Source organism: Agelaius phoeniceus, chromosome 1 (assembly GCF_051311805.1).
Source record: "Agelaius phoeniceus isolate bAgePho1 chromosome 1, bAgePho1.hap1, whole genome shotgun sequence".
NCBI classification, from domain to species: Eukaryota; Metazoa; Chordata; class Aves; order Passeriformes; family Icteridae; genus Agelaius; species Agelaius phoeniceus.
Window position 1 is genome coordinate 149,725,709 of NC_135265.1, and position 22,398 is coordinate 149,748,106.

The following is a 22,398-nucleotide window of genomic DNA, read 5'->3' on the forward strand; positions in this document are numbered from 1 at the left end:
CAGGATTAAAAACTACTCATTCTTCTACAAGGCCAGAATCCATATTTGCTAACTGGTCACAGCATCTAGCAGCAAGTGGTCTCTTGTGTTTAGCACATTTCTATCTCAATGGGAGTGAAATATTCAAAATTCCCTTCAGAAGCTATTTAGGTAGCCCTAAGTTCTTTGGTGAATGTCTTGATACTGCTCCTCAGAATCACTGAGCTACACCAAACACAACTCATGTTCTGCCAGGATGGAGCCTGCAGTGACGGCTGAGACTCCTGACTACGCTGTGCATATTCTCTGCCAGCTGAACTGAAACAGCTGCTCAGAGCAGAAATATACCTGTAGGTACCAGATAACTACTACTAATTTAACCTAGAGAAACCAAATAATGTAAGGCAGAGGTTCAGATGGAAATAAAGTAAAAACCCAGAGTACTCACTCAGTTTTCTGAACAACAGGAAAGCTTCCAAGCCGTACATAAGCACTCTGAATCCCATCTTCTTTCATTCCAAAAATCTGCTTCACACTGAATGAATCCATCAGGTCAAATCCTATGTGTTACAGAAATAGAAATAAAAGACATTAATCAGGTAGTGGGACATGCCTCCAGTTGTACTTACATGGATCTCTTAGCCTACAAACAGCACTTCAGAAATGAGCCTTGTTCTTGTTGGGAAAAGCCAAACAAAATTCTGATATGATCTAATCCTCTCAACCCAAAAACTCAAAACCAAGCTTAAATTCAATCTGTCACAAGCTTGAACAGAGTTTTCCAGAAATAAGTAGCTAATTTTTGCATTGCCACAACATCCTGAAGATGCTGCATAATTCATTAACTCCCATGCAGAAAAATGCAGAGGTGCAGACTGAAACATTTATTCATAGAATAAGAGAAAACACAGAATGTTTTGGGTGGGAAGGGACCTTCAAAGATCATCTTGTTCCAACCCATCTGCTATGGGCAGGTGTGGGAGCTTGTCCTGGAGAGGATGGGCCGAGAGCTGACCACACTGCAGACAGTCAGTGTTCGATGTCCCAGTGCCAACACCAACTCTTGGGAGAAGTCACAATGGATAACATCATGAAGAACAAAGGATTCTGGGACTGACTGGGAGTGGCCATGCAGATCAACAGCCTGTGACTGGCCAGAAGGCTTCCAGAACATTCTATGAGACTCTATATATCTGTCAACCCCACTTCGGGGTCTTCTGAAGCAGAATGTTTCAGAACATTCTGAAATCTTACATTTTGTTTTGCACCCTCGTTTGTGCCCCTTTTATTGATTTATTTAATAAATATCTTCAGTTTTGTCACTTCAATGGCACCTGTCTCTCCTCTGTTGCTGCACCAGGCACCCACACCACCGTGGTGCTCCCGAGACCGGAGCGTTTCCCTGCACACCCCGTGGATCCCCAGGGGTGCTGTTCTGACCCATCCCTGGCTGCTCCACTGCTGGCCAGGTCAGAGATCACCAACAGGCAGGGACACCTTCCCCCTAGATCAGGTTTCTGAAAGCTCCATCCAGCCTGGTGTTGAACTCTTCCAGGAATGGGGCATCCACAGCTTCTCTGGGCAACTTGGCCTAGTGTCTCCCCACCCGCATTGTAAAAATTTAATTCTTTATCTCCAATCTAAATCTACCCTCTTTAAGTTTTAAAATGTTGCCCCTTGTCCCATCACTATGGACCTTGATAAAAGGTCTCTTTCTTTCTTGCAAGACCTTTTCATATATTGAAAGGCCATGAGAAAGTTCCCCTGGAGCCTTCGCTTCTTCAGGCTGAACATCTCCAACTTTCTCCGGTTTTTTTCACAGCAGAGGTGTTCCAGCCCTCTCATCTTTTTCATGGACCTCCACTGTGTATCTACTCCAATGGTCCAGGTCCTAATTAAAAACTCCTTGTCCAAGAAACTTGACCACAAATGTTTTTCATATAATTTTAGTACAACTTAGTCCAATCAAATTATCATTATCATGAGCTATTAATCTTGGTGGAAGACAGTTGCCTAAAGCTTATGATTTTGTTCTAACAAGGTATTTTTAGCTGAATCTTAAGCTAAAGATTTAGCTTAATCTTAAGCTTAAAGCTTAACCCAAAAGTGAGTTTATGCAGCTCCAGCATCAACATGGTCCCAGGCACAAGGAACACGATTTTTTGACATGAACTCCCAGGTGCTAAACCCTGAGAGGGACAGTGGGGGTACAATGGTGCCACAAATGCATCCAGCTCCTGGAGATGCAGAACTGTGTGGATGCAAACATCCTGCTTTTAGCTCCAAACTGGCTCCACAGGGTGCAAATCCAAACTATCAGCCACTCCCAGTACCAAACACACTATGGAGTTAGAGGCAAAGGCGCTGTAAAAGGCAGGTTATGAGCAACTGAGCAGAGAATATATGTTTTAATTTTATTCAGGCTATTCCAACATTATCTCCCCCTCACACATGCACAATTACACACATTAACTCCTGGTTTTGTAATTCCAGCACACAAACCTGGTGACATAAGTGTAGCTTATTTGGATAAATTGCTTTTAAACTATGGCAGTTCTTTCAACTTTGTTCAGTTAGCGAGCTCTTGAAACTTTTCTAGGATAGATAAACATTTTTATGTGATGAAATTGGGCCTGAAGATTCTTGGGTTTCTTAGTTATCCTCCTCAACCTTTCTGGCTGAAAAGCACTGCAGAGCTTGAAAACAGCTTCAACAGGAAAAGGCACCAACCTAATGATATTTTTCTTCCTAATGATATTATCTTACTATTCTTATTATTCACATTTATATGAATAAATAGGTGCAAAAACCTGTCTGGGCCAGTACCTAGGCAAATCAAAGTAGCAAAAAGCAAATAAAATATAAAGCTTCCATCATTTTCTGTATGTTTTTCTGAAGAAATTGCTTCTTCTGAGGACATATAATCTTAATTGTTTGAAACCAGAAATGGCTGTCTGGTGCCAAGTTGAGCCCTTTAGTATTACAGTAACTTTCCTTGCTGTCAACAGCTTTTCTTTTTTGGCCACTCTATTTTCAGCTATTACTGGGCATTTGGGAGGGCAAATAAAGCAGTTAAAGTGCTCCAGGGCCTCATGGCTGCACCTCATAATCACCTCTGCAGCAACTCCAGCGATACACCCCTCTGATAGACTGCAATCAGCCAGGATTGCAGCTGTAAATCAGGGAAAACAGGCCCCACCAGAACATGAGAGCTCCCTCCTGGCTGTCACAAACCACACCATGACTTGTCCACACACTCATTCCCCCACTCAGTACATATCCCTCACCCACACTGCCACAGGAGCTGAGGGAAGTAATTGAGAGCTGCTGGCAGGGAGAGACCACTCTGACTGGGCAAGGAAATTGTTAACCATTCACAGGAGAGGAGCTGCGGATGGAGAAGGCTGAAATGCTGCCCAGGTGACATCCTAATGTCCACTCACCAGAGGCCCCAAGCTGTGAAATCCTGCTCATTTCACAGGTCTTGTAAAGCTAAAAATGCACAAGTGCAAGATACAGTGACAAGAAGCTCCTGCCAAGTTTTCCCATCATTAGCTCAGAGCCAAAGCTGCTCTTGATCTCTCTGACAACTCAAATGAACATTCACATCATGAGCAGCTCTGAAGCTGTGCACACTGGTATGCTTTTCCAGTGGAAACAAGCATCAGATTCACTCAATCTCTTCCTCTATTTTTTCCTGAATTTCCTATCAAAATCCACTTTTAAAAGCCCAAATAACACCATGAAACATAAACCCGGCTATCAAAACTACTTTGCAAACAGAATTTGGTGTAATGAAAATAAGTCATGCTCTTACAACATAATTCCATTTACATTTGGGATTGGATAAAGCATGAAAGTAAATCATAATAATATTTTTTTCTTTTATTCAGACTATGGATTGGCAAATTAAAAATTGATTTCTCTATTTTTAATTAATTGATGAATGAGGATGGCTCTTTGAAAAATTAAATGCAGATCCAGGGAAAAGTTAAGTCCATAGGTGTGTCAGAGGCCACACTGAAAAGCAAAGGGTTTTTTACTTTAATCACACTATTAATTTATTCTCTGCCAAATTTAAATATTGGCCAGCTGGTGAGATAACCTCCACTCTTGGATACTCTATTTACAACCAAAGCCCTTAAAGGTAAGGGACACTTTGGTTGCTGAAAGATTTCAATAGAATTACAGAAAATTTGTCATCAGGCCATACACTAAAAAATTAAGAACTCTGCCAAGAATGAGATGTATCTCAACTAATTTTAGCTGTCTGAAAAGGAGACATATGATGGATGGAGGTTTCCTCAGTTTCCTTGTGAGTCAGCAGAGAAATTTAAAAGTAATTAAGACAACTCATCTTGAAGACAGGCTGAACCCCCACCTGAAGTGCCTCCATTTTTCAGCAAAAAGGGAGCTCAGACAGGATTTTTTACTGAAGTTGTCTCACATGCATTCTGCTTACAGGGAATGATATCCACTTTGTACAGGGAGTAAAGCAGAGGTAAAGAGGACAGAAACTTTAACAAATCCCACATAACTTATATTCACATGGCTTTATTTGCCATCAGAATTGCATAAAGGTTGCAGATTTTTAAATTCAGCTTGATTAACCAACTGATTTTCAAAATCTCTTCTGAAAAACAAAGAAAGAAGCAAACGTAAAATATTATTATTTGAGCTGAGAAAGTACTCAAAGCAGATTACCCAAGTGGAACATACAAAGAAACAGACACACACCTTGGCAAACCTCCAAATGAATTTATGAATTAAGAGAACCTCTAAGATTGTTTCAGCTGAAGGACAAGCAAATATATTATTATCATCACTATTACAGCTACTAGCAGTATTACTACTGTTAGTACTAATATTACTACAATTATTACTGCCATTTTGTTTACTTTGTGTGCCTGGAAGCCCTTTGCATGGATTATGTTCCCTGGACTTTAGGAAAGGAATTGGGATTGTGAGGGAGACAGTATGGAAGTTTTAATTTTGATTTTTTTAGCCTTGAATTACAATATTAATGTAAAAAGTAAGCAATGCTGTGATCATTTCTGCAACACCTGACCAGGACATTTCACCTGGCAGTTTTTGCTCACTAACAGTGCAGTAAAAGTTGCTCAGTGAGATTTTTCCCCAAAGAGTTAAATGTGTCACACAGCATTTCTGTGCTGGAGTTACAGCAGAAATTGTCTGTTCTTTGGTTTTCCCACCAGCAAGGAGGCACCACATTGTCAGTAGCATATGGAAAATGAAATGCCACATGTAACTTCCCAGTTCTCTCTGCAAGTGGATGGGAAAGAACAGACCTGCCTAAATTAGCAAGTGCAAAGATGCTGTTACCTCTTGCACATGCCCAAGCACAGGGTGGAAGGGTAGGATTTTCCTGTTCTCAGCTGCTTTGATTTAAAAGGTGGCTTTTTGTATAGCAGGGCAGGTGTGGTTTCCCAAATGGCTCATAAACTGCTTAATCAGTAATGCCATAAACATGGCATTTAATAAATGCTCTTTGATCTTAAGCCTCTTAATTCATTAGAGCTTCTAAAACAATATGTGGCCACTGAAACCCTCTAACATGATTACATCTCCTGAAAGCCAGCAGACCCTAGTCCATATTAAAATTAAAACAGTGAGCTGAAAGAGAAGCTCAGATTTGTAACAGCATACTTGGCCTGAAAAGTAATTTCTTATGCACTGCTCTGCTGATCAAATCAGCCGAATGTCTCACTGCCTGAGAGTTATAACCCCCTTACAGGAAGCAGCCTGCTTTCCAGAATCAGAAAACACACCCAGATCTTTCTGTTGCAGGGAGAAGATGGCAAAACTTGGCACTGGACAATTCATACATCATCTAACTGCAACATGCAGCCAGGTTCTCTTTTACAGGACAAATGTCCACAGTGTACCCAACACCTCAAAGCATGGCCAAAGGGTGATCCAACAGCTCTGTACTGAGTCTGTGATCCTACAATGTTTTTTCAAGATTTTTATTTGAAGGGGCCATGGTTGGTTGCCCTGAGTATGGGCTGTATTTCTGCTTGGCTCCATGAAGGATCTGATATGGGCAGCATGGTAAAAGCTGTTGTGCAGGTTGAGATTTTCCTGTGTCTCCTGTCTTCATGGCAAAAACCCCACAAAAAACAGAAGAGAGCAAAAAATATAAGTTTTATTAGCCAGAAAACACAGAAGTGAGCACCTTTGGAAAGGCTTCTTAAAGCAGGACAGAGTCATTGACTTCTTGTTTTGCCCAAAGCAGCTTTCTGAAAAAAATTCTCTTGCTTTGTGTCCCCAAGGATCCCAAGATAACACTCACAGGGGGAACAACTGGGCTGCTTCTAATTGTGAAAGTTTTTGGGGAGACAAGAGCCTGGAGAGGAATGTGGAAAGTGAGAAAGGGAGCAGGAAAGGCACTGGACATGACAGCCTCGAGTGTGGTGTCTGGAATGTATTTACTACAGTGGACTGCCAGCCACGAGCACTAATACCAAACAAAGCAGCTTTTACAGGAAATGCTCCATCCTCTGCTCTTGCTCAAACTCCCAGCTGAATTTTCAACCTTGTCAATGCATTGATGAAGTGTCACCAATGGCCACGATCAGGGGAGTTGTCATCACCTGCTGCTTCACTGACACTTCTGAAAACAGCAATCTGTACAGCCTGTGATAAAGTAGCTCATGCTGCTTTTACTGGAGGATGGTCAATGGCACTGAGCTTTATTCAGCGTGTGAATTCCTATGAAAAACAGTAACACCTGGGAGGCTTTCAGCAAATACATGAACTTGTCTGACCTCTTGTCACTCTTGAAAGTTAATTTTCACAGATTTCCTGTGCCCACGGGGAAGAGCCTGTATGCTCTCAGTGTTCAACTCCTCCAGTGTGGTCTGCAAGGTTATTGCCACATTAAGGAGCCCTCGTTTCTGTTATCTTAATTAATTAATGTGCTAATAGATACTCTAAAAAAAGAGGGAAAATATGGTTCCATGCCATAAAATAAGGTTTAATGAGATGGCTCTAGCAATCAGTTATGTCAAGGCAGAGTGTAGAGGAGGTTTGTTTTTTTCTCCTGTATCTAAACATTTGGCATCCTTGTCTTCCACATTGCTCTATGCTGAAAGCAGCTATTTCTGGACAGCCAAGATGTGGTTCAGTTCAGAGCTGGAGTAGAAGAGTCCAAATCCCAAAGGAGAGATTATTTACTTTATTCAGAATGTGTTGCTGTTATTGTTATAGTAGCCATTATCTGCTACAGCATTTTTGCTGTTCCTGACATTTCTTCCTCCACGGGAAAAGAAACCCTGTCAAGAGCTGAGTACCACATTTTAAGATCTCACTGAAGTGTCCATCTCAAAGGATCTTTGACCACATCTAATCTAAGCCTACTTTCTTCCTGTTTGAAGCCATTTGAAGCCATGATCACCACATGCATTTTTAAAATGTCTCTCCCCAGCTTTCCTCTCAGCCCCCTTTAAGTACTAAAGGTTGCAAGAAGGTTTCCCTGTCCCTGGCCCTTCTCCTGGCTGAGCATCCCCAGATCTCTCAGCCTGTCTTCACAGCAGAGGTGTCCCAGCCCTCTGAGCATCTTTGTGGCCTCCTCTGGACTCTCTCCAACAGTTGCATGTCCTTCCTATGTTGGGTACCCCAGAGCTGGATGCAGCACTCCAGATGGGGTCTCACGAGGACAGAATCAAGGAGAGAACCCCCTCCCTCACCCTGCTGCCCACAGGGCTTTGGATGCAGCCCAGGACACTTCAGGCTTTTTGGGCTGCAAGTGCTCATGGCTGAAACATGTCGAGCTTCTCATCCACCAGCACCCCCAAGTCCTTCTCCTCAAGGGCTGCAATCAATACATTCTCTGCCTGGATTTGGTCTTGAGATTGCTCTGATTCACTTGTATTTGGCTTTGCTGAACTTCATGAGGTTCAACCCCACCTCTCCAGCATCTCCTGGTCCCTCTGGATGCCGTCCCTTCCTTCCAGTGTGTGGCTGCACTCACAGCTTGCTGTGCTCAGCAAACAAAGCTGAGGGTGACTCAATCCCATTGTCCATGTCCCTAAAAAAATGGCAAATGGTGTCAGCCCCAACACCAACTCCAAGGAACACCACTCACCACTGGTTTCCACTTGGACATCAAGCCATTGACCATGCCACTTTGAATGCCAGCCCATCCAATTCCACCTGCCCAATCCATGTCTCTCCAGTTTAGAGACAAGCCTGTCATGCAGCACAGTGTCAAAGGCATTGCACCAGAGCAGGTGCATGAGTCTTGCAGCTCACACTGCTCAGACCTGTGCCATTGCAAATGTTTGTAAAATTTTTTTTTCCAACTGTCTCTGGCTGTCAGAAGAAATTATTTCCAAAGGCTTACAAAGGATATGAGTTCTGTCTTCTTGCCCTGTTTATTTCACTGTATTACACCTCTCCAGAAAAGATGGAAAAAGAAGCAGTTAATTTATGCACTGGTAATTCACACCACATTCAGCTCTCCCAGAAGTTTGATTCATCATCATCAGTCAGCAGGGGTTCCCTGACTTACCCCCAAAACATTAAGGACTGCACCTCTGGAGGACCAAATCAGAGATTTATTGGCTGCCCACAAGCCCCACATGAAGCACTGCATTGATGATGAAATGGGTTGAACAGGTCATTAAAAAAATTAGTTAGCTAAATTTTACAAGAAGCTTGCAAGGGAATTTTGGAACTATAAACTTTCCAGAGTCTATAGATTAAGGGTCTCAAGAGTGCTTTAAAGAGGTTCTTGCTATTAACCTTTTTCTCCACTGATGTTCCAGCTGGGATTCAAGCAGCACTTCATGCTGACCCAACTTTCTTCTCACCAGATCCCCATATTCCAGCAGGGAGAGCAGCTAAGAGCTTAAGCTAATGATGAGGTTTTGCTGAAGCAGATGGAACAGGTCTTACCCCAGCATGAAAGAGGTATCTTCCTGCAAGCCTAGTACCTTCTAGGTCATACTCAATAAGGCTTAAAACACATTTCAGATGGTCTCAGTTTTATAAAATTTATATATCAGATTTACCCCTGCTACATGATGCCACCACCCAGACTGTTGGATTACTGATCCTGGTTTGCTTACTCTCCTTCACAGCACTGGAAGACACAATTTCTACTTTTCCTTGGCCCCAGGAAAGGAACAAGCCACAAGAGTCCCATGCAGACCACAAAAAGGAGTTTGATCTCAGCTCGAGGAGCAATCACATTTGGGGTTATGAGGAGCAGAAACCTTATTTGAGGTGTACAATGGAGTTATACTTCAAAAAGGAGCAATCTTCCAGAGGCAGTGAGGCAGGTGAACAGGCAGTCACTGAACTGAAATATGGGGTCACTCTTTCAAAAACATCAGTCTAAAGTTTCAGCCAAAACAGAGGGGAAAAATACAACACTTGGTATCTTTACACAAGGAAGAAAAGATAACACTTCAGGAAAGATAAAACAAATATAAACCAGTAAGAAAATTATGCCAAAGATAGGAGAGCAAATTTAAAAAAAAGAAGCAAGTAAGTAGATACACAATCCTAGCCACCCCACCTTGTGTAAAGGCTGTTGTAATCTAACCCCCAGCCTGCTGTGAAAACAGGAAATAAATTCATGTATAATGTATACAGCAGCTGCCTCTGAGGCAGCACCTTTCAACACCTGATCCCATGTTAATAACACAACACTTTATGTGGTGCACTGTTCTGTTTATCTGCATCTGTCCCCTGCTTCTCTCTTACCCTTCTGCCTCTTCAGTTTTCAAACAGTTGCAAGTGGCATATTGAACAACACTGAAAGCTGGTTTTGACACTGAACTCTTTGGCTCATTACTGAAGGCTTTTCTTGTGTTGAAGTCATCTCCATTTTCTCAATAATGGACACTCGGCTTGGTGCCACAGGCCCTCTTTCAGCTCCTTCCTGCTCCAGTGATTTACAAGATTAAACAGGAGTTCATTACTCCTTTGATGTCCTTTGTGTGCCAGATAGGCTTGTACCAGCTGAATTACCTGAGACTATTTGTATTAGGTTCTGGTTTTAATTAGTTCCTCAACTTTGAAAGCCTCTTTTGAGTTCCTCAGGTGTCAAGGTGCTCTGTGTTCCTCCAGAAAACCATAAAATTGCACATCTGGAAAGTCATCCCTTGGGATAGCAGTGGGGAAGGCAGGACCTCAGTACAAGCAATTACTTTTTAATTTTAGTATTACTTTTAAGGTAAGAAAATACATTTAAGGAAAAGCATCTTACTAAGACCTGCTAGATTCTCCCTGTAATGCTGCCTGGGCTGTAGGAAAACTCGACCAATAAGCTGTTCATGAAAAAAAAAAAAATATTTCTATTAATTTTAGGTGTGATGAACAAGGAGTAACATGAAAGCAGGTAGGGACTACTCTTTAGGAGACTGTCATGGTTGCTAATGCCTGGTGACCAGTACAAAACAGATTAGACCTACCTCAAAACCTGTCCACTGCTGTCATCAGAGAGAATTCTCATCAGACAGACTAATTTAACACCAAGAATTAGAAGTATTTTGTTCAGATTCTATATATTCCTTCTTTTTCTTCTATATAATAATATATTATCTTCTATATAATAAATATATAGATATAATATAATATAATATATAGAATAATATATATCTTCTATATAATAAATATATTTCTTCTATATATTCCTTCTTCCCCTCATGTGTCCACAATAACCAGAAAGCTTGCACTGATTAAAAATCCATGGGATGGTTTCTGAAGGAGAGCTAATATAAAATATTTGGACTGAAAAATATCTAAAAGTATATCACAGTTAGACAAGCTATTAGTCTTTTTATAGCCAAAGGATTAGTTGCTTCTTGGGCTACGAACAGTCAAAATTGAATTTATTTCCTTTTCATCAATCTCAAATGCACTGGAATAAGAAAACTACCTAGATTGTTTAACTTCTGGGAGAAAGCAAATCCTACCAGTCAAAGAATCACTTTCATGTGCATGATTAACTCTTGCTAAACCTTCTTTGTGAATGCAGATGTCAGAATTTGTCACTGCTGGGACTCAGACTAGAGAAAGGCTTTCACAGGGACTGCTCTGCTGTTGCCAGTTTACTTCCTGCAGAAGCACATTTTAAAGTAAATTCAGCTTTCCATCTCCATGTTTTCTGACATTTTTGAGAAGCTCAGCCAGGCTACCTGCTCCAGGACAGACCTGATACTGTCAGGTCATTCACTGTGTCAGGAATCCATTGAGACCCATGGCCTTGTGTAATAGCTACATCTCTGACCATATTAAGAAAAAAAAATCAATTTAAAACATGCTTTTTGTCTAATTCAAAGAAATCACCCCAGCTCTGTTGGTGTCACCCTAGTTGTGCATACTTTAGAGGATGCTCCAGTATTTCCAGGTTCCTAATCCAATGCACAATTTGGTGACTCCCTACTCCCTGTTGGGGTGACTGTGCATTGTCACTCACCAATTCTTCAGTTTCCTGTAGAAGGGAAATTCTTTGGCTGACCACAAATCCCAGAGAAACCAAGGTTCCCATGTTGGATAACTGGTGGGTCTGGACACTCGGCATGCACAGTTTACAGCCAGCCCACAGGCCTGCAGTGGCATGCTTAGAAACCACAAATGATTTAATGGTAATTATTGGCCTGCTTGACCTGTTTTTTAGACTTACTGGATATTAAAATGCCTTTGAACACAAGTGAACCATTTGTCAACCTCTGCAAAACTTCAGAGACCTTTTAAGTGCAGTGATCTAGGCTATAGTGTTAAGATTAACTATTTCACAGTAGAATGGTAGAATGACAGCATTATTAAAGTTGAAAAGATCCCTAAGATCGAGCCCAACCATTGACCTAACACTGCCAGGTTCATCCCCAAGCCATGTTCCCAAGTGCCCCAACATCTAAATGTCTTTAGAATCCTTCCAGGGATGATGACTCCACCAGTTCCCTGGTCAGCCTGATCCAATGCTTGATCATCCTATCAGTGAAGATATTTTCCCTACTATCCAAACAAAACTTCCCCTGGCATAACTTGAGGCCATTTCCTCTGGTATCTTATTACCTGGAGTGAGAGATTGAGCCCCCCAGTTCACTACACCCTCCTCTCAGGGAGCTGCAGAGAGCAATAAGGTCCCTCCTGAGCCTCCCTTTCTCCAGGCCAAACACCCCCGGTTCCCTCAGCTGCTCTTCATAAGACTTGTACAGAGACTCCTAAAAAATGAGCCAACAGGACCTCAGTAAGGTCACCTGCACTCCTCATCTACCAGCCCAGAGGACAAAATCCACCTCACAGCATAAGTCCAGCCATTTTCTCCAGCTCACAGGAGACTCACATAACTCCTGTGATTACAGGTCAGCTGTTCCTTTCCCTGTTTGCTTCTCAGGACTTACACTCACTATTGCCAGATGTCTGCATGTCAGGAACTCAGTTTCAAATTCAGCTCAGACCACTTTCACATTTTCTGGGGGACTTCCTAGAGAAAATGTGGGGAGAGGAAAAAATAAGAAGCCCTGAGCCCTGTCCTATTAGCACTGCCTAGTGATGGGTCACAGTAAAACACGAGAGCAGAGTGACTAAAGTTTCATCCTTCTGCCCCATCTCTCACAAATGTCACAGCTGCTCCCAGTCCTGCCTGTGTGTGCATAACCCCAGGGATGGAGAGGAGAGTGGTGGTGCCTGCAGCAGCAGCCTGCTCCACCAGCACTGCGCACGGGCAGTCTCTGCTGGTGACCGCTGCGTCTCTGCATCCTCTGTCCCAAGGCGGTGATCCCTCACAAATCTCTGCAGCTGTTCATGGACTATTCACTGGCACCTTGGGGGCTTCCCAAGGAGACTGCCAAGTGCAAAGGGAGGGCACAATGTCTGTCACACAGGCACCACAAATACACTTTTTTCCCCAGGAGGACATCGGTCAAATGCGCTCGTCCTGCAGGTCCAGCAGCCTGGACACTCCAGTTTTCTCATACTACCACGTGCTTTAGTGGGCAAATATAAATAGTCCCAGGGATATTGTAATTAGCTAGAGAGTCACTGGCATCTCTGGAATGTGAGCCCTGTGCTGCAAACCACAGGGGCTGGAGACACACTGACAGCTAAGCACAGCCACTGCAGTCTGTAATTGTAGGGGATCAGTTTTACAACCAGTGCCTTCCTTGTAAAATGCCCAAGCACCCTTTAGAGAGTCACAGAAAAACACACAGGTCATAAATGTTTTGGAATTTTGGTCATTTTCACATGTAGGTTTTGGAGACAGGGAAGAGTTGGAGGCTGAGGTCAGTCTGTGGTACAACCCATAATGCAGTTTCTGCTGCTGCTCACACACACAGCCCCTGTGGCTACCTAGGAGCTAAACTCAGGGCTTTCATGTTCCTCCCTTGCCCCATTAACACCATCCAGTGTGGGATGTTTGATGCCATGTGGTGGTTGGAATTATCCTCCCCCAGGGTTTATTTTTCTTAGCACTCTGAGAAAATCACTTCAGGCCTTTCTTTACTTCCATGGCAGAGTCCCCTGAAAGCAACAGCCAGTGTCTGTTGAGGAGTATTATCTCCTCTGGTAATGTTCAGGACTAGAGCTCAGCTCACTCTTAATTCTAGGGATCATCCAGATTTCTGCAACCAAATCCCATATCCAGCAGGTCTAGTCTAAAATACAAATAATTCAACTGTGAAGTCTTAAAACTTCAAAAAGTATAATTCATTTTAAATAACATTCATGTGTCGCTTTGATGCAATATTATGGCTCCTAAAAATACACAAAGGCCACATCTGCAGGATGCAAAATATTATCATTGTGTTTTCCTGCTTGGTCAAAATCCTTTCTTTAACGCTGATGGAATGAAAATGACAATTCAGCATAATAAGAGGTATTAAATGCAATAAAGGTGGGGAGGGGGGTGTTACTGGTGTTACTGAGTATTTTAGGGCAGATGAGTTAAACCCTCTTTTGTCTTTATTTCTCTTTAAAAAACCTATTCAAAATATAGTGCCCACAAGAATGCTGTAAGGACTTTGTTTAAACGATTATTAAGCATTAGTTTAAAATATCAGACTTGCTGGATGATAAAATGATATTCTAAGTAAATTCCTTCCTTTCTTTCAAAATTCCCTGCTGATTTCTAATGCATTCAGCAACATATTCAGTGTTATATTCTGAATTCACATGTTATGTACTGTTAAACAGATGCTGCTTCACTTCACTGACAAAATTCTCTCAGTAGCAGAGTAAAGCTGCCTGTATCTTCTTGCTCATGCAACCCCATTTCACTGTAGCAGCCCTTCCTGAATGCTACAGCTGGAGATTTCTTATTTAAATGCTTTGAGACCAGAGGGTCAGAGAGTACAAACCTGTGCTCTGAGAGGACTCAGGACTATCCATCACTGATTGCTTGTCTCCATCAGTGCTACTTCACCTCTTGTCCCAGTGCTTCATATCTCTGACAGCTTCAGCCTTCTTCTGAAGTCTTGGATGTATGTCTTAAACAGCTGATAGTCATTTCCTATTGCTGCCTTTGTCCTTCAGCCCGAGTGGCTCCCTCGTCTCCCTCCTGCTGTTCTCCTGATTTATTAACAGAGAGCAACATTATCTGCCCTTTCCTCCTGCACACTGCAAGATTAACCAAACCCAGGATTTTAATTGCCTCTCTCTGGCTCCTGAACACACTAAGAGCTCCTCAAGGCTGAATCCATCTTTCCTGAACTAAGGGAGGAGGTCTGAGCAAACTTTTCTAGATGAGCAGTAACCAAAAGCCCTGTCCAGTCTCAGGAATTCTTCCCTTCTCCACCTTGTCCAGTAACAACATTTGCATTTTCCCCAGCTCTACAGGACTGCGATGTACAAACAGCTGCTAAGACCCCATCAGTTCACACAGGAGGAGTTTATAGTTTATAGTCCTGATATTGATCCATACCTACCAAAATAGGCCTTTTAAATTGACCTTTTTAAGTTGGAAAAAAATCCCTGGGTTTTGGAGCCATTGATCCTGATCCATAAGTGGAAACTCCTAGGGGAGATTAGACCTAAAACTGGACCCTGAAGGACTTCATCACTGCACACACTAACTCATTATTCACTTTCCTAGAAACTTCATGATTGTCTCCCTGCCAGGCAGTTTTTGGCTCATTTTACATTTATTTATCTCTACCCTTTTTCCACTTTAGCAGTGCCTTTCAATGCAGTACTCAACAAAAGCAGATAGATGAGATTTATTTAGTCCAGTTTGCCTAAAGAAAAGAAATCATCTGTCTTTTATAGGAAAATACTAGTCTAGAGCTTTGGCTCTCCTCCAGATCACAATGGGGTTTTTTGATGCAGTTATTTGATTCTGCATGGAACCACTTTCACTACCTCACTCCTATTCTCAGCCTCTGACTTAACAAAATGCCATGAATCTTCCACCTCAGCCACACCATTGTTTCCCTTTATCTCACAGAGTTCTTCCTTTTACAGCTCATTTTATGTTTTAGCTTCTATTTTTACTTCTGCTGATATGGAGTGACTCAATTCATCCACTTAAACGCAAACACAGAACTAAATGTAGCAGGTCATGATATAACTTGTATGCAGGTAGGGTAGGCAAGAATGGGCTGGAATTGGTGATGCCTTGTGTGAAACAATTGTCTGTGCCTTCTGCTGTTGCATTTCACCCAATAAAAATATAAGAAAAAAAAAATTAAAAATTATCAGAAAGATTTTGGCACTCAGATCTGAGGTCTTGTCCCTCTCTGAGAGGGGAAAAGAATCTAAGAAGATTTTAAATTTGTTTTCCCTATCCCCAAAATGAGATTTACTGCAACTTTTACTCCATGAGACTGAACTTTGTGTCCATCTATAAACAAGTTTGTGCAAGATATAACTCTGAAATTCAGTGTTAGGAGCCTGTTGGGCAAGGATCAGTTCTGGTTCCTGGAGGAGCTCAAGGCACGGTGTTAACTTGAAATCCTTGTACACATGAGGAGCTGGGTGGCAGAGTCTCGGGACTCTCACTGCTCAGAGTGACCCCAAGGTATGTTAGAAAGTCTCTTTTCCCAGCCCAGCGGTTGAAGAAGGAGTCAGAGCTCTTCAGTTCTCGTTCTCAAGGTTGTTTATTGTTCCTTATCTATAAAATTCTTTCTCTGGCCCGCCGAGGTCTGCTCAGCAGGTCAGACAGAGGCACTCTGGCCGCCTTTGGGGTGGTGTTACCTTTTATACCAAAAACTACTTGTACATTATTTACCATAACTTCCCAACACCTATCACCTATGGTAGACAGTGAGCTTCTACTCTAAACCAATCTAAAAGTGCCAACATCACAGCAGAAGATGGAGGCCAGGAAGAAGAAGGAGAAAGGCTGGACATGCCCAGATTCCTCCATCTTGCCCCTTGAACCCTCATTCTAAAAACCCCAAAAAATCTATTTTTCCACCCCATGACAAACTGATTATTATTATACTTAGACTTTCGTGGCTTGCAGATCCTCATATAGGGTTGGTAACTTTTTCCATGGGTCATAATCAAAGTCCCAGGTGTCTTGGGCTCTGTGCCAGGGTCTCTGAGCCCCCTGGCAGGGGTCCTGGCAGTCCAGGACAGCCAGAGGGATGTCCTGAATTCCAGCAGCAGAGGAGCAGCCTCCCCCTGAGTGCTGTCACCCACAGGCATCCCAGAGCTGAGCCTCCCTCCCAGGTGTGAGGGAGCAGAACTCAGGCTGTGCTCAAAGCTGAGGGACAGTCCCCTTTGGGGTAGAACACAAAAGCCTTTCAGAACAACACATCCTTTTGGAATGGGAAGCACAGCACAGTGGGCCAAATGAAATTTTCCAGTTCAGCTGGAAGAAGGTAATGTTTTTCTGTTGGAATCAGACCCAGGAGCCCAGAGTCTTCAGAAAATGCTATGGAGAAAGTAAGGAGCACATAAGGAGTGGAACAGCACTTTGATTTATATGATCCATCTCCAGCAGCAAACAATTCTTAGCAGACCCAGACTATCTGTTCATTTTTTTCCAAGGAAGAGGCACACATTTTCCTGGTCATCAGTAACAAGATGAGAAATAGATAATTTTCCCACCATGTTGGAGCAGTCAGGAGCCTTCTACAGTCCTCTGTATTGGTGGTGAGGGTCTGAAGTTGTCACTTTTAATTAAATGCTGTAACTAATCTGTTGTTAAGACACTGAATGCAATGGTAAACATTTACAGTAAACAGATATCCCTTAGGTAAAATAAATGACAGCCCTGAATGATCAGCCTGACCAAATGTTGCAAAAAATTAATTTCTGCTTATGGAATTCCCTGACATGGTGGGGAAAAACCAATCACTGTGATACTGACCAAACTGGAAGAGTGCCCAGAGGATCTGTGAAGTGTGCATCTTTATGGAAACTGAAAACTCAATCATACAAGGTCCTGAGATATCTGATATGATTTTAAAATGGGCCAAATTTTAAGGAGATCCTATTTTGAGTGGGAGTTTGAACTAGATGATTTCCATAGGATCCTTCCAACCTGAAGTAACATACAGATCTAAGACAGCAAAGTCATCTTTTATGTTCTGAACATAAAAGAACATCTCAACATTCTGAATATTGACTTCTTTCCTAGGAGGGAAGAGGAACTTGAAGATAATAGGAAAAAATACCTCCAAAATATTACAGAAGAGCCTAAGAGTCTATATATACATACATACATATATATATATATATATATATATATATATACACACACACACACACATATGTAAAGATTACTGCATATATGCATGTACACCTCACTCCACCCAAAACTTTGGTGCCAGATCTGAACTGGGATTCCTGTCCTGTACATTGCTCAAGAAAAGATATGCTTTAGAAGTCAAGTAAAAGCATAGAGTCTACTAGGTAGCACTTGAATCAAAATTCAGATAAATATGAACTATGAAAGTTCATATTTCATATGAAATATGAAAGTGGAAATAGGAATCCACTTGTAGCTCCATTCTTCTGGAAAGAATCACATAGAAGGTGATCATCTGAGAAGGGGCACAATCCTCCTACTCGTTCTGAGCAGCAGCTTCCACTGCAGATGGGTTCATTCAGACTGAGTTGCTCCAACGTTCACCAGCCCAGAGACAAAAGGACTTTCAGGTTAATGCAAGACCCAGCAATGGACAGCAGTTCAAAATAGGTGTTTGGGGATAATTTGCTTGGGTCTAATGGTCACAAAAGATGTTACCACCCACCATTATCACAGGCTCAGATGTAATCAGAATGCAGCCAAAATAAGCTGCCTACAGACAGCACAGTTGGAGTTGGTATTTTGTGCAGGCAGTGAAAATCCCCCAATGAAAAAATTCTGAATGAGTAGCAAAGCTTTCAAACACTGAGCATTTGTACCCATAATCAAGCTGCAGAAGAACCTTCAGCCTCCCACTGCAGTGACTTATGTCCTTGGGTCAGTCACAATTATTCCCAATACAACCTTGATGGGCATCTTTTCTCTGCCAGCAGCTCAAGCAGTCTTGGGAGGCTAGAAAAGAGGCACAGCCCATACAAATATCTAACATTAAGTCCTTCAGCTGGCTGAAAATATATATCAGAGCTCACAGAAAAGCAGAGCCATCACCAGACTCCATTTCCCCTTGGTCTCTCACCAGTGCTTCAGAAAATCTTTTATTTATATAAATGCACACATAAACCTTTCTCCACTGGTAATTACCACTGTGCTTGAATTTCCACAACAATCACAGATCAAATAAATGGACATTAAAACTCACTAAATGTGCAGTGGTGAGAAAAAAGTGATCTCCCAGACTTATTGCACTCCACTGAGCTCCACTGGCTTTTTAATTTGATGCCATATCAAAAGAAAGTTTGTGATAAATTTGGTGTTGGCTGTCAACAGATAACTCATTTGGAGCCTCACAGTTTCTAATATAATTTTCACCACTGAACACGTGTTGGAATAAAAAAATTCCATCTAGGAAAGGTGTAATGAATCAGAGCATCACACAAGAAATGTACAGCTGTGCTATTTCAGTTCCCAGAGGGACAGCAGAATGTGTTTCTGTTTACCTGGGATCTCATCAGTGCCCCCATTGGTGTGTTTGAACCGGTCTCCTTCCACGTGGACATTTGGACACAGGACATCTGAAAAGCAAAAGAACCAGGACAAAATTATCCCAAGGAAACACATCATTGTGGAAGCTGCAGAACTAACAAAGGCTGATCTGATCTTCTGGATTTTTTTTCAGAACTTGCACGTGGCACCTCAGCAATAATCCCATCTCATCTGCACATCCTAAATACCCTTCCTCTCCCCTGTAGCCTAATTTCATGATGGACAAGAAACCCAGCACACTATGTCTGGTTTTCAGCCACTTTTTTCTGCCTGACCAGACAGGAAGACAGAATAGATGAACTGAACCTTTCCATCAGCTGGGACAACACTCTGGGTTTGTGTCTTTCTGTCTGTAAATCTGCATGAAAATCACAAAAAATCTTAAGAAAATACAGAATGTGCTTCCACTCCCAGCTTGGCTGGAAGGGAAGTTCTGAAAGGCCACCTGACATTGGGGTGCTGCCCAAACTTTTCAGAAAGAACAGCTCCTACTCTGGAAAACCTCCCTTATTTTTTTCAAGCAGAAATTGGAGTTAAATGACTAAAACTTTGCAGAGTATTCACCCCTACACACAGGTTTTAAAAAGTCATGAAAATACCCAGCCTTTGTCAGCCATTTCTCATGCTCTCAAATAGTGTCAACACAATTGCAGATAAATGCTTCTACACAGAGAACTGTCTATGTATCCACCCCTTTCCTGCCAAATCTTTGAAATAACTTTTATTTATGCTTTCTTTTCCCAGATCAATAGGTTATTGCACACTTGTAAACAATGGGGGCAGGTAGCTCAAGGAATCATTTTAATGAGAAGAACTGGTGGAGATATCAGGTCTGTACATGTTCAATGTTATGATTATAACAAGAACAAAACAGCAACAATAGTAACAACAACAATAACAATAATAAATATATGTCATTATATGTATAACACTGGACTTATTAGAGGGTCATAGAGATGATGTGAGGCCTGGAGCACCTCTCCTGTGAAAACAGGTGGAGAGAGCTTGGGTTGTTCAGCCTGGAGGAGGGAAAGTTCCAGGAAGATTTTAGGAAGGATAGGACCTTCTACTAATTAAAAAGGGCTGTCAAAAAGTGTGGAAGGGACCTTTCACATGGGCAGATAGTGATAGGGACAATCTTTTATTACCTCTTAAAGAACTGTAGCCTCACTTTTGCCTGCATTTTACAGACGTCCTGTGCTCCTTTTGACTCCTCCCCTCCTGCCTGTATCTAAGGAATGAGCACAAATAGCTGGCAAGGGAAAGAGGTTTATTGCAATGCTCACTTTCCAGCCACAGAATAATTCACAGAGGCTCAAACTAGGTTGGTACTTTCCCATCCCAGTCATCAACACAGCTCTGTATGTCCAAAGGAGCAGAGTGCTGGACTGACAGCACATCCATCAGTCCCAAGGAGCCACCAGGTCTCCTTGCCACACCCAGGGCTGCATTGTTGGGAAGGCAAGACAAAGTTGCCCTCCTTCTGTTGGAGCCTTTCAATGAAACCCCAGACACAGATGAACATTTTAGTGTTAAAGAGCATTTATGCCCATTTTTTCTGCTACTGCCAGGCAAAACTCTGAGCAAACACTTGTGATGCCCAGAGGATTTGCAGTAATGAGCGCCCTGAAAACGGCAGAGACGGTAAAAAATCTGCACTGCAGCTAAGGCTCTGCTAATTTGTAAATCTTTACAGATTTACAGAAGAGAAAGTATAGCTGACTGATCTGAGCTTACAGTCTCTGCTCCTTGTTGCATCCTCTGCTTGCAGTTGCCTTTAAATATGTATTGTTTAAAACTTCTTTCTTGTCTGCTGCCTTATATAATATTCTGTCAATCATTTGCTTTATCCAAAATTTTTATCAGCAAAGATTTTGCATTTATATCCAGGGGGTTCATGGAAATTTTTAATAGGACCAGAAGTGCTAAATATTCATTTACAGTTGCACCAGGAATGATGACTTTCCACTGACACCTGCTACATGAGATCAGTCAGCTTTTAATCCATTGTAGAGTGCTACTTTTTAATGCAAATGCAATTCAATACATAGTAACCATGCCTAAGAAAAAATGTACTTTATTAAAGAACAAATGTATTTTATCAAGGTAGTTACCATATCAACCAAACTGTAACTCTGCAGAAGAAAATTAGTTTTGTTAGTAATGACCTCTTTCTCATAAAATTATAATTCTTGAATAGGGATACGTAATTATTCCTTCCCTGTAATACTTTATTCACTGGCTTCAATATCAAACATTACTTTTTTGTGAGTGAGATCAGGAAAATTGCTCTATACCTATACATATGGACCATTTTTCAATTTCTAATAGCTTTACATTATCAACATTTCAAAGGCCCATAATTGGAGGGACTAGGAAGCTCTGTGTATGTAAATTTGCAGATGACACCAAGCTGAGTGGTGCTGTGGACACACCTGAAGGATGGGACCATCCAGAGGGACCTGGACAAGCTCCAGAAGTGGCTCATGGAAATCTCATCAGGTTTAACAAGACCAGGTGCTGGTGCTGTATCGTATTTGCAGGGACCCTTGTGGCAGGCAGGAATGGTGAATCTGACTCCATGTTCTCAGAAGGCTAATTTATTACTTTATGATACTATATTATAATAAAGAATGCTAAACAAAACTATACTAAACAATACAGAAAGGATACTTCCTCAATGCTAAAAAGCTAATAATGAAAACTTGTGACTCTCTCCAGAGTCCCAACACAGCCTGGCCCTGATTGGCCAAAGAGTGAAAACTCCTCACACCAGCATCCAATGAAACAATCACCTGTGGGTAAACAATCTCCAAACACATTCCACATAAGCAAAACAGAGGAGAAGCAAATGAGATAAGAATTGGTTTCCTTTTTCTCTGAGGCTTCTCAGCTTCCCAGGAGACAAATCCTGGGCAAAGGGATTTTTTCAGAGAATGTGAATGCCACAGTGCTGCACTTGGGCTGGGGCAATCCCTGGTATCCATCCAGGCTGGGGAGGGGAGGGACTGAGAGCAGCCCTGCCCAGGGGGACCTGGGGGTGCAGGTGGGTGAGAGGCTGGGCAGGAGCTGCCCATGGGCACTGGCAGCCCAGGAACCTCCTGTGTCCTTGGTTTGTAAGGGCTTCTTGTTGAAGGAAGCATTTCTGAGTAATTTAACTGCAGTAATTTAACTTTTCTGTAAACAAATATGAAATGTGTTTGATGAGGAAGGACTTAAGCCTTAGAACCTTCCCTATGAAAAAAAAAATCCCAAAGCTCTCAAATATTTTAAAAGCAAGAGACAATATGCCCTACAGAGCACATGTTCTGCAAAGAGCCATGTCAGAAGAATGTGTTGGCTCAGGAACGTTCACTACCACTAAA

General features: G+C 42.0%; 1 protein-coding gene across 2 annotated transcripts in view; it reads right to left on the reverse strand.

Moving 5' to 3' along the window:
- COL22A1 (collagen type XXII alpha 1 chain) overlaps positions 1–22,398 on the reverse strand; it is a 245,023-nt gene that overhangs the window by 160,694 nt on the left and 61,931 nt on the right. Inside the window, exons 4-5 of one of the 2 annotated variants that reach the window (XM_077189317.1) lie at positions 18,988–19,062; positions 428–539 (exon numbers count right to left, since the gene is read on the reverse strand). In XM_077189317.1, coding sequence (XP_077045432.1) covers positions 428–539; positions 18,988–19,062 — 187 coding nt within the window. Of the gene's footprint in view, positions 1–427; positions 540–608; positions 689–18,987; positions 19,063–22,398 lie in introns of those variants that run through there. The other variant, XM_077189328.1, reaches the window with a different exon arrangement.